The 12,001-nt window shown below is 46.8% G+C and overlaps 1 protein-coding gene across 2 annotated transcripts; it reads left to right on the top strand.

Moving 5' to 3' along the window:
• The first annotated feature begins 852 nt into the window (after positions 1-852).
• LOC101798383 (phospholipase A2) lies at positions 853-11,533 on the top strand. 2 transcript variants are annotated; one of them, XM_072044315.1, is made up of 4 exons: positions 853-1,029; positions 3,797-3,962; positions 8,869-8,975; positions 11,306-11,533. In XM_072044315.1, the coding sequence occupies exons 1-4, from the start codon at positions 993-995 to the stop codon at positions 11,467-11,469; spliced, it is 474 nt and encodes a 157-aa protein (XP_071900416.1). In that variant the 5' UTR covers positions 853-992; the 3' UTR covers positions 11,470-11,533. The 2 variants fall into 2 exon arrangements, with proteins under 2 accessions (XP_071900416.1, XP_071900412.1); XM_072044311.1 differs by lacking the exon at positions 853-1,029 and adding an exon at positions 3,554-3,670.
• The last annotated feature ends 468 nt before the right edge of the window (positions 11,534-12,001 follow it).

The following is a 12,001-nucleotide window of genomic DNA, read 5'->3' as shown; positions in this document are numbered from 1 at the left end:
ACCTTTGATTCAAGTGCCAATATTTAGCAAGCAAATATTTAAAGGCGCGCCATTAAGTAGGAAGGCACGGCTTTTACATGGGAACCTCCAGCGAGGGGTGCAGCTGAGACAGACCCAAACAGCCTTCCTCCCCTCCTCTTCCTCTCTGGCAGAGCATCCAGCCGTGGCCACCAGCAGCGGCCGTGCGATGGGGCCACCCCCTCACCAGTTCAGCTGCCCACAGCTACTGGTGTGACCGGGGCATGTGCTGGCCTCAGTTAACCAGCCCTGACCACAGACCCACATACTGAGGAGTGTTCAAAAAAATTAATTAGTCTCTGTCAGGTGCAGCAACAGGCTGCACCTAGAGGATATTTTTCCCTCTGGAGTGGCCCAGAATTAGCTCTGTTGGTCAGTTTATAATTAGATGCTTGCATCTAACTGTATTTTTTTTTCCTGTTAGATGTTTCTAGTTTTGTCTCTTCTTTTTAAAATGTGAAAAATAATCAGTCTTAAAATAATATATATATATATATATATATATACAGACACGCACACACCCTGAAAAGAATGATCTATAAAAAGAGAAAATCCCTGCCAGGTGGACACCGCAGCAGAAAGCCCAAGCCGCAGGCGGCGCAGTGGCCGGCTTCCCTTTTCCGAAGCTACTCAGAGGTTAACCAGGGTCTGTGAGCAAACAGCTTAGAGAAAGAGCCCAGCTTAGCGCCCAGGGCTGTCCCAGGAGGCGATGGCAAGCAAACAGGGGCAGCCCGCGCCCTCTCCAGCCCAGCAAGGAGCCCTTTGGGCAGGGCTGCGACTGAGGGAAGTTGCAGGAGGGGGGTGTTTGGCTTTACAGGCACATGCACGCAGATGTATATATATAAAAACCCTGCAGACGGAGCCCGGGAGGGTTGGCAAACACACCCACACCTTGGTTCGCCGGGCAGCGCTCTGGGCGTCCCGACAGCCAAACACCAGCGTCAGGGAGCGTGCGGGTAGCGGGGAGGTCGCCCATGGGCTCGCTGCTGCTGCTGCTGCTGCTGCAGGCAGGTGAGTGCCACGGCCGTGCCCCATCCCTCTGCCCCTGCAGCCCCCCTGCCCCGGGCAGCTTCTCCTCTTGCTGGCAGATTTACCTGGGTTATCCGTATCTTTTGGCTGAATATAAAGTATTGCTTGTCTTTCTTTTTTTCTTTCTTTCTTTCTTTCTTTCCTTTTTTTTTTTTTTTTTTTTTTCAGCTTTATAGCGCAGGGCAGTGTAAGCAACCGCGTGCCTGCTTCATTTCCATGGTGGTTTACAGAGCCAGTGCCGTATAAACACAGGTCTTTTTTTTTTTTAGAATAGTTTTCTGCTACAAAGTTGTTGGAGTTTGTGTTTCTTTCCAGAGCTATCTTCTTTTTATACTAATGACTATGAAGAGAGCTGATTTCACTTCATATTGAATTCAAAAGGAAGAAAAAAAATCCTTTTTGAAAAGCCATAAATGTCTGCTGACATAAAGCCCCTACACACCGCAGCAACGTGACTCTAAATCAGACAGGTCTGAGGTTCCTCCTGCAGTACAGATTTAAAATTAACCCTGAAACGTTGCCTTAATCTTCAGCTTGTGTCCACGGGCAATGGCAAGTTTAAGCTGTCAGATCCAGCACCGCTCATGTCCCTGCAGGTATGTTCTCTGCTGAAGTGCCCGTAATGACCGGCCACGCTCACGGGGGATGTGGCCCAGTTCAGGCTGCTGGCGAGCCTCGGACTCTTTCAAGGCTTCCACGGCCACGTTGGCTCGGCTGCCCAGCACATTAAAACCAGCTGCAGCTCTTGGTCCAGTTATTAGCCGTGCGCCTGGGTAGCGAGGTGTACTTGATGGGCTGACCCCGAGCTGCGGCAGTGCGCTGTCGGCTCGAACCCCAGCCGGCTCTCAAAGAATGAAGCAGAAACATCAGACACTGCCTGGATGCTTGAATTATTTCGAGCTCTCGCAGAGCACACAGCCTTAAGCGTTTCTTTTGGACGCAGTTCCCCCTGGGTCCTTTTCTCCGCTTTCATGAGTAGCTCTGCGCTGTAATTACAGTCCCTTGATCCTCAGAGATGGCCCTGAAAGAAGAGCGGCCTTTCTTTTTCTGGGTGAGGCACCGAGATTTCACCCCAGCCTCAGCTGTGCTCAGCCAGCGGCCAGTCCGGAGGTCCTGTCCAAGAGAAAACCAGCAAAAAATAAAAAATAAACCAAGCTCCTTGTCAGGAGGCTTGAACGTCGACAAAGACGGTTTTGTTTCCATTGGAACGTTTACAGCCTGCTTCAGTCTGCAGACCTCAAAATTATTATTTTTTGCCCCAAATCCAGGGCATTTGACCTGTTCCAGTGGCGTTACCTGCGATGTCCCTGGGGCTCCTGAGAGCCAAGCCTGCTGCTAACTCCGGAGTGCCCACTGTTTGGACAAGGGAAATAGGTCGCCTCTTCGTTTTCTGAATAACACGGGTCTGATGTGCTTTTACCAGGAAATCTGAACACTCGAGTAGTGTTTGGGTGAGCGGATCTGTTACTTTTTCAGGAATGTGCACTTAATCCCCGCGGAGCGCCCTGAGAAGCATAAGGAGGCTGTGTGAAACCCCGAGATGAGGAGCGTGAGGCTCTGCTCCCTTCGGAGCTGGGATTGCCAGGGGGAAAAGGATTGGGGAAAGTGCTGTGGGATGGGCTGTGGCCCCACATTCAGCAGAGAGGAAGCCAATGGCTGGCTTGTTGTTAATGGGGACAGACACAGGTTGCCTTCAGCAGGGTTTTGGATCAAGCCCAGGGCACGGGCCGGAGTGCAAGAGGGGAGAGGCCCAAGCGGGGGGATTAGCTGGCTGGGTTTTGAAGGGAAAGCAAGTTTTAATAACAGTATTGCATCCCCAGGTTGTTTAGGGGGTTAATTAGCCCACATATATGTAGGGCTTTGCAGAGGTCTGGAGTGCTGAAATACCAGGGGCTGTTCAGCATGGCAAGGGTTCCCTGCTACGGCTTCTCCTTCATCCCGGGCTGAGAGCTCACCCATCAGGGCACTCAGGTGAGCAGGGCAGCCGGAGTCGTGCAAAGCGCCCGGTTCTTCACGGTGAGCGCGGGCAGTAATTGCTAACCACCTGCACTGCCATCGGTAACGCGATAAGCATCAGAGGCCGTGCCGTGAACTTCAAAGCTGTTTGAGTATTAGGGGCAGGGTACCCTTGCTTTCTGCAACAGTTGCTGGAACTGAGACTCTGTGGTTTCTTTAAAAAAAAAAAAAAAAGTCTTTCAAATTAACATCTGAAATCATCATAATGTTTTTTGAAAGACCTGTAGCTCAAAGAGCTCCAGAGCAGTTTAGGTAGCTGTCTGCACACAGACACAGAACTCCTTTTGTTGTTTTATTATTTTTTAAAATTTATTTATTCAAATTCATGCAGACAACATACTGCTACAACTTAAATGGAACATAGTAACAGAAGTGGATGTAAATGATATCATGGCATACCTTACAGGCCTGGGGTCTTGCAGCTATTCCTGTATGTAAATTTACAGCAGTGTCACCTCTTTGTGGTCTGGAGAACAGGTTAAAATCTCCTGGATAGTAGGGAAGACTTGGATAACACAGGATATGTTGGCCAACAGAGAAACTTCACCTCTTTCTGCAGATTCCAGGTCTGCGTGCAGGTCCAACCCGGGACACCGCAGCTCATCCAGTGAGTTTTCCCAGCCTGGGGACACCGCTCAACAACCAGTCAAGACCCAAAATCTCCCTGTGAGGATTTTAAGATCAGCATCCGGCGTGTTTAATCCTTGTGTGAATCCTTGTCCTGTCTTTGCAGTTTGGAAAGGCGCTCTGGGAAAATCCCATTCGCTGCACACCCGAGGAATCATTGAACTGGCAGGAGCTATCACCTGTGGCACGGGGCGGTCTCCCTTGGCTTATATTGGCTATGGATGCTACTGCGGACTGGGAGGACAAGGCTGGCCCAAAGATAAAACAGACTGGTAAGAAGAACCTCAGCTCTGTGTCCAAAAGCAGCAGATCTCCTCGCTCTTCTCTGCCTGTACTCCTGTGCCTCCAAGGACTTGCTACAGAGGGAGTTAGTTTATGTCAACAGCACTGGGCAGAGGAGGAGTGAGGAGCCAGGTACCACCTGGTGTATGAATGAGGATTCAGACGCCTCCTGGATGAGAACTTTGCTCCTGGGAGCTGGCCCCACGGGGTGGAGGGCAAAGGAGGAACCAGGATGAGAGTTCCTGAACTAGCTGAGTCTTTATGCACAGAGAGGGCAGTGACCAAGATTGTTTGGACAGTTGTTTCACCTGGTCCTGAAAATGACAGTGATGGGAACTTTGCTGGTTACCTTCTGGAGGAATCCAGATCTTTGGGAAGGGTGGTCAAACCTGTTGCCTTCATCACCTGGTAGTTTGCACTAAATCAAGCAAGAACAATGGCGTAGAGCAGGGTGTTATTTTCTCTTCTCTTTTTTAGTGGGGGATACACTGTGCTTTGTATTTCCAAGGCTAAAAACAATGAGCCTGTAAGGTGTTCTTGTACTTTGCAGCCAGCGTACATGTAAATCTTTAGCATGATGGACTCTGGGGTTCTCTGAGCCCTTGATTTGCAATCTTGTTTGGTTTAAAACCTCAAAGGCAGAGCACACAGCTCTATCTGCTTTTATCTGCAGTCATCAAGCCAGGTGTTACCCATACATAAGTGCTGCTTATTGCAGGAGGGAAGACAGTGTAGCTCACTGGGAAGGAAGCTGGCTGAGTTTTCCAGTGTACCCAGCTCTTGGAGACATTGCAAATTTCTACCAAATCAAACTTTGAATAGGGAAGTGGCAGGACAGAAGAAGGAGGAGAAAAACAAAAAAGAGGAGGTGAGGGGGAGAGAAAAGATGCCAAGTCTAAAGGCCAGCTCCTCGGTGAGTATAAAGCAGCAAGTAGCCATTTAAGCCAGTAGAGCTCTTTTCATTAATGCAGTGGGAATTTCCCTGCCATAAACCCTCTCTTCATATCCCTGGTTTATATGTGCATGGCATCTATGAAACAGTGGATATGGGACTTACAAATAATGAACGGCCGGCCACAAAGTGTCATAGGTCTCAGGTCTAGAGATTTCTTTTCATTCTTGGTTATATCTCTTGATCTGCTTGTAACCATCTAGAACTATGCCTGTAAACCTGTTTATTATTTTCATTATCCCTTTACCAACTCTTAAAATCAAGGTTTTAACATAAAATATGACTTCATTAATTTGGAGTACTTCATTAGCTGAAGGCCTGAGTGGAGTCACCTAGAAACTGTTTACCACAGATGTTCGGTGACTCCAAATTTAGGTGACTGTGGGAGATGAAAGTACTCAGTGCTCCCGAAAAACAGAGTAAAATCTGGTCTGGTATTCATCAGTGTGAGTTTCTGCTGCTGTTTGATTTCTATGGGATGTGGATTTTGTCCTAATGGCAGAAAATGGGGACTCTGCAACTGGAAATGACTCAAGATACTAGATAATGTGTAAAAAGGAATCTCAATAATTTAAGTACATTCATTACTGTTGCTTAGCTGAAATGTTTAGTTGCGAAAACAAGAAAAATATATATTTTGTTTTAGTTAGGTTCTTAGTTCAGAAGAGTTGGCAATGACACACTAGATTTAGCCCTAAAAATTTATAATTTATGTTCACTTCCGATACCTGTTAGTGCAAACTGCTGCAAAAATCAGCGTGGCTGGGTATCCCATGCCAGTTAGGGACCACGTTATTTTCCGTATTTTCCATTCTGAAAAGGAGAGATGTGGAGTGGTAAAGCTACAGGCTTTGAGTGACAAATACTGGTGGAAATGACTCACCCCTTGACACTTCTTTTGTTAGGGTCTCAGTAAAAAAACGAGGAGTGATTTTTCTTGTGAGTAATTCAATCTGTCTAGACGGGGCTAGAGTGTTTCTAAGCACCTCTCTTTCATGGTGGAAAAAAAAAAAAAAAAGTGTGTCAAGTAGGTAATCCTTTTATGAGGTTTATTCCACACACTGACTTTGATGTGGTGTTGCCAGTAATTACCTTTTCCCTTTTGTTCCACTCTTACAGTCCCTTCACTTCAAGACATAATGGCATCTCTCCTCCATAAAGTCAATAGGTTTGTTTCTCCTTCCCGGTTCTGTTCCCTGGATTTTTGCACCACAACTGAAAGGAGAGCTGCTGTAATGCCTGCATTTCCCTGGACTTGTAGTTGTATTTTTATTTATTTGTTTATTTTATCATCCTGGAAATGTTGCCCCCATACTTCTGCCTGGGATTTCCAGAAGGAAGCATGGGCACCCACGTTTATGTGAAGCCAAACTATCGAAAGCCCAAGCAAAGGCATTTAGGCAATGGTCAGCTTGTACTGAGCAGCGTTTTGTAAAGCAGGACCTAAAGGTGCTCAGCATCTCCCTTGAAACACTGACACCATGAAAGTCAAGGTGCAAATGTGGCTCATCAAAGTCTTGGCAAAACCATGCAGAAGAGTAAGATATTTCTTCAGCTACCGGTTTAAAGCAAAGCACAGGGGTGGCTGTGCTGTTATCATGACAAACACAAGATGACAAATTCTTACCTTAGCAGCATTTGCTCACTGTGGGGTCGGGCCAGCCAAAGCTGTCTGTAGCCATTAGGGCTGTCCCTTCACACAGGCGTGACGGGTGGGTTGCTTACTAATACGGCTGAGTTTGTTTTTCATACTTGTTGACCAATGCTCTGCCATGCTGTTGATTGGCACTGTTTGTGCTGGTCTGGCAAAGCATTAGCAGGTTTTTAAGAGCTTTAACACCACATTTTGACCCAGGTGCAGAAAAGAGCTTTTCCGGACAGGAAGGGCCATCTGAAGGTGGCAATAGGATGGTAGGTTTCCTCGCTCTTCATTCCTTGGCAAGTCTTTCAGAGCATCTGAAAGATGCTTGTAAAATATGAGCGAAAGCCTTCTTTCTCTGTGTTGGTGTCAGCCACATGTCACCCTGCTGCAGTTACGGGTATCAGGAGGAACACATAAGTGGAAGGAGAACTGTGCCCCAAATCCTGTGGTCCTGCAGAGTTTATGCAATCCCCCTGACTTCACAAAGCCAGCTAAGGAGCATCTTAAAGAGCTATCACACCTCTTCCGTGCACATTTGGTCGTCTTTGCCTGATTTGCAGACCGTCTTTCACCTCTTCCAAGATCTGTTCCCACAGATCTTTCTCTCCTCACAGGAAACCTTAGATATGTATATCCCATGGGGTTTATTCCCATTCTTAAGTCCTTTGAGGAGGTGGTGTGGAGGTAGATACTTGTCTGCTATGTTAACTTCCATTTCACAGTGTTGTGAGTAGTCTGGTTGTGATCATCTCACTGGTTTCATCTTTGCAGGCTGAGAAGAAGAATGGTGTTTGGTTTGCAGACTCATCTGTGGGATGAAATTGCTACTTTAACTACTAAATCTGTCAGTCAGTAGGGAAAGCACACCAGTCTAAATTCAGGATGTGGATAAGCACAGGGCTTACACAAAAGCTACATTTCATCTGGCTGGCCTAATTCTCATGTTTCTTTTACATGACTTACCTGATCTAGTTGCAGTGATTTTATTAGGATTTGTATCAGTGGTGGGTTTTGGTTTTTGCACTTCAGATCTTTTTCTTCTTGGCTTTTTCTTCTTGGCATCACTTCATGCAGCCCACTGTCCCTTATATCCATAAACCGATTTCTAAAAGGGCAAGAATGGCTCTGCAGCAGATGGTGATGAAGTCTGTGATGTTCCTGAGTTCTCAGGTAAAGTGTTGACAGATCTCAGTGGGTCCCTGGAGAAGCCCCACTACCTGCACAAGGGATCTTCATCCTTCTTGCAGCATTGTTCTGTTTTTCCAGAGGGATAGATGATGGTGGGTCTCAGAGTGCATCACAGAGCTTTTTATTGGCTTTTCAGGTGCGTTGGCCTCAGGCCTTACAGGTGACAAACAAGGTCTTCAGTTAGACTTTGTCAACATCTTGAAGAGGTGCACATTTAGGACTTAAGAGCTTCTCTGAAAGCCTTCTGCTCCTCATTTCCCCCCGAGGCCAACCTCCTTCAGCACTTCCCAATTACCAGAACAGTTCCTCCGTGGTGTCCCTTGCAGGGACAGCTTCTGGAAGCACAGGAGATCACTCCACCAGAGCTCCAGCCTCTGACCTCTCCCTCTTGCTCTAACAACCTTTGTTATCTACCATAGGACCTCTTGAAGTGCTAAATCATTTCTTTTAATGATTTTAATCAGTCTTTTTTTTTTTTTTTTTTTTTTTTTTTTTTTTTTTTTTTTTTAATTAGTGTATTTTAATTCACTAAACTACCAGAATAAAATTTAAGTGGGGTGAAGTTTTCCTATATACCCTGAAGTATTCAATAGTGGGAATTATCTCTCTAAGTGTAGTCTGTAGTGCAGATATCTACAGCTGGGCTACTCACCTAGGCGTGTAAAGTCTGAATCCCACCTTTGAGAGTCTGAATCCCACCTTGCAGGCTGATGGTTCTGTAGCCAGCTGCTCATTGATTCCAAGGAAGGGAAAAACCATCCTGACTCCTGATTCTGAGTTGGGTCCAAGTCTAAATTGGTGAGCCATGGTCACACACCTCATCGTAATGCTTGCAGTGAGCGGGATTACCATGTCCTGGGTATTGACCACACCTGCCTTTCTGGGGACAAAACCACAGGGCAAGAAGAAACATCATGGTCTTGGGAGCAAATACGGCATTAGCAAGCTCCTGAGTTTTCACAGAGATGCCAGGACACTCTGCTCATTATCAATTTACTGACAGAGCTGTCATTAGCAGTGCATGAGTGGAACACCCTTGTGGCACATGGAAACCCCCCCGAACAAAACCTTGCAGGGTGCCTGAGCCCAGACTCTGCCTTTTCTTCTCCCTAAGGTGCTGCCACAGGCACGACTGCTGCTACGACATGGCGGAGAAACAGGGCTGCAGCCCCAAGGTGCAGAGCTACCAGTGGGAGTGCGAGGAGAAGGCCGTGCAGTGTGGTAAGGAGGTCGTCACCCGCATCGGGTTCAGTTCCCTCCCTCCTCCAGGGGAGCACAGGCTGACAAAAGCTCTGAGTGCCTCGGAGGTGGGTCTGTGCACGCCAAGCTGCTTTTAAAACTGCTTTGGGTATCCTTCATTCTCCTCTGAGCTCTCTTCCCATTCCTGGACAGGTCAGGTAGGGTGCAGCCTTGTGTGGGACCCCAGCCTGAAGCCCTCAGGTTCCATCAGGATTTTGAAGCTTGCAGATTTGAGCGCTCTCGAGTGCCGCAGGCACATACAGCGTGTGTAGGCTCTGCTCAGCTCTGCAGCTGGTACCCAGTCAGGAAGGTCTTGAATTGCACAGTCACAGCCCGTCAGTGGCTCACACCAGTTTGTTTTGACATCCACCAGATGACTCCAGTCTCAGAATTTGTCACTTCTATTTCGAAGTCTTCCAAAAGTCCCTGATGGTAAAATCTATTGTGGAGCTCTTTGGAAGTTTGAAAAGAAATGTGAGAGTAAAACCTGTCCCCATACCATCAAAGCTATTGCTTGAAGACTAAATGATTATTTATACTTTGCTAGAAGATCATATCCTTGTAGTGCAATCCTCAACCTCTCCAGCAGCTGAAAACCTGCCAGCAGATACAGGATGTGGCACAACATATCCACAGTAGCTCCTGTCCAAGTGCCAAAACAACCTATTAAATAGAGAGTGCTGGCTGAGGAATATTTTGCTGAAGTCATAACTGCTCTCCCTCTCATTTATCCATATTTCCATTGCTGTCTGATATTTTCTGCTATCTGTTTCGATGTGTGACTATTTCTTTTTGCTGCGAAGGAACAATCCCAGCTGCAGATGTAAGACTTAAAGAGTCCATGAGACCTGCGATGCTTGCCCCATAAAAATGCACAGGGCTGCGCTTGTTCCAACCTGGGTAACAAGTGTTTGTTAAACAAAAGCCATTAATTCCTTAGCTGATGTCCTGGGAGGACCTCAGAAGCATCCAGCATCTATTCTCCATGAGACTTCAGCAAGCTTCACTTCCTCTTACATCCACCACAGGGAAGAACAACAGAAATGTGCCCTGAAGACAAATTTCCTAGGCTGCAGCACAGCAGGTTTTACTGAGCTGGGAAGGTGTAATGTCTGGTTGCATTCAAACTAAAGGAATAGAGAGATTTCAAGGCATGTTTGCTGGGCCTAGAGGATAGATGTCCGGAGAAATTACAAGCACAGCTGCTTTCACTGTCCATGCTATGCAAGAGGAAATCGTATGCCTGCGGCCTGGCACTATGTCATAAACACAGGTATTTTCAGGGAAATGAAACAGAAACTCATTTTACCTGGGACCTCTCACATCTTTTGCTACTGCTATGCAGTTTTGTTTGTATAACGGAAGAAAAATGTGGCAAAACTTTATGTTTCAGTCCAGATACACCATCACATGTAGGTGAATTCCGTTCAGCAAATATCCGGAATATAGGAAAGGCCGTAAGCTGCTGGGGCTGGTCAAAAAAAATCTTTGTGCTCTCCCAGGACTGGCTGCCAAGCCAGACTCCTGTCCTGACATTAGGCTGAGAGTGGTTGGCATGGCATAGGGAGAACTCAGGGAGCAGAGGGCAGGGAGAAAAGCTGAATGGTAGCTAAGCAAAAAATGGACTTATTACTGAGTCCTTGTGAAGGGGGCCCTTGAAACGTTACTGGTAGATCTGTGATTCTCTTCAGAATAGCTTGAGACATTTGGGCTCTTCTTATTTATCAGATGTAGGGTTGGTCCAGCAAAGTCCAGTTAAATGTGGAAAGATTTGTATGCATGGCAGCTGGTTTTGGATCAAAGCCTGTGTGCGCTGACATGAAATAATGCTTTAAACTTTGCCTAGCGCAGGGTTTGAAGGGAGATAGAAAATCCACAGGAGCAGCATCATATAAACAAGGCACTGTGCTTTTAAGTAATATTAGCCTAACAGCTGCGTTTAATCTGCCTGGAGGTGGGATGGGCTTCATTAACCCCAAATGAGTGCTCTGTGCCGGGCACATCTTATAGGCATTGCCACTTTACATTTAGCTGCCACTTTCTCATGCTCCTGGCCACTGTTAAGGTCAGACCCACTGACAGAGAGGGGATGGGGAGGATCGGATCCGCACACAACACAACACGTTGGTCCTGCTCTCCTGCTCACGCAGATGGGGATTTTCTGTGCAGCAGCTGAGTAGCCTCTTCTGCCTCCTCCCACAGCCTGTGTTCCCCACGAACCACTTTGTTAGGGACTTGCTCACTCTTCAAAGTGTTTCTCCCCTTGTTCCAGCACAGCATCCCTCATTTTCCGTTCATGTTTTCTTTTGCAGATAAAGTGACAGATCGATGTGAAAAAATGGTGTGCCAGTGTGACCAAGAGGCAGCCAAGTGCTGGGGAGAGGCCCCTTACAACCCGCACTTCATCCTCTGGCCAAACTTTCTGTGCGGACAGACTCATCCCACCTGCCACTTCAGCTATGGGGGGGAAAAATAGTCTTGTTAGAAGCTTTCTTCTAATCTGAAGGCACTGGAATAAAAATTGTACCTCTTTTCCCTGAGCTAACGACGGTGTGAGAGAATTTCTGGCAGGTAAGGGTTTATGGGGAAGAAAGACAGAGCAAAATGTGTGCCTCTTCCAAATACTGAAGGAAGGATAAAATCCTGCTCTGTCCACTTCTGTGCAAAAGGTAAGGACCCCTGTGACACTCCAAGCAGATCTGCACTGAAACTGAGTGTTGTCTGTAGTGTAGCTAGAGCACATTGCCAATCACCAAATGGCTTTTTTGTCCTTTCACACAGCCTGACCTTCAGCTCCCACACAACTGCACATAATCTGGAAAATATGTAGAGACTTCTGCTGGACTTTTTTTTTTTGTGTGTGTGTGTGTGTCTGTTGTATTAAAAACAAAACAAACAAACAAAAATCTCTGAGAAAAGAGAGGCTGGTTTCTGAAGACCTGAATCATGCACGTTGAAGTACAGTGACCCCCTCTATTTTCCTTGGGCTGTAGGAGGAGCAGGAGCAT

Source organism: Anas platyrhynchos, chromosome 1 (genome assembly GCF_047663525.1).
Source record: "Anas platyrhynchos isolate ZD024472 breed Pekin duck chromosome 1, IASCAAS_PekinDuck_T2T, whole genome shotgun sequence".
In the NCBI taxonomy this organism is placed as follows: Eukaryota; Metazoa; Chordata; class Aves; order Anseriformes; family Anatidae; genus Anas; species Anas platyrhynchos.
Note: the sequence above shows the minus strand (reverse complement) of the source record. Positions and strands in the feature narration are given on the sequence as shown.

Coding starts and splice junctions, on each gene's coding strand:
- LOC101798383 (XM_072044311.1), top strand. CDS start 3,586: ATGTTGGCCAACAGAGAAACTTCACCTCTTTCTGCAGATTCCAGGTCT. Junction 3,671..3,796: donor GGGACACCGCAGCTCATCCA/GTGAGTTTTCCC, acceptor CTGTCTTTGCAG/TTTGGAAAGGCGCTCTGGGA. Junction 3,963..8,868: donor CCCAAAGATAAAACAGACTG/GTAAGAAGAACC, acceptor CTTCTCCCTAAG/GTGCTGCCACAGGCACGACT.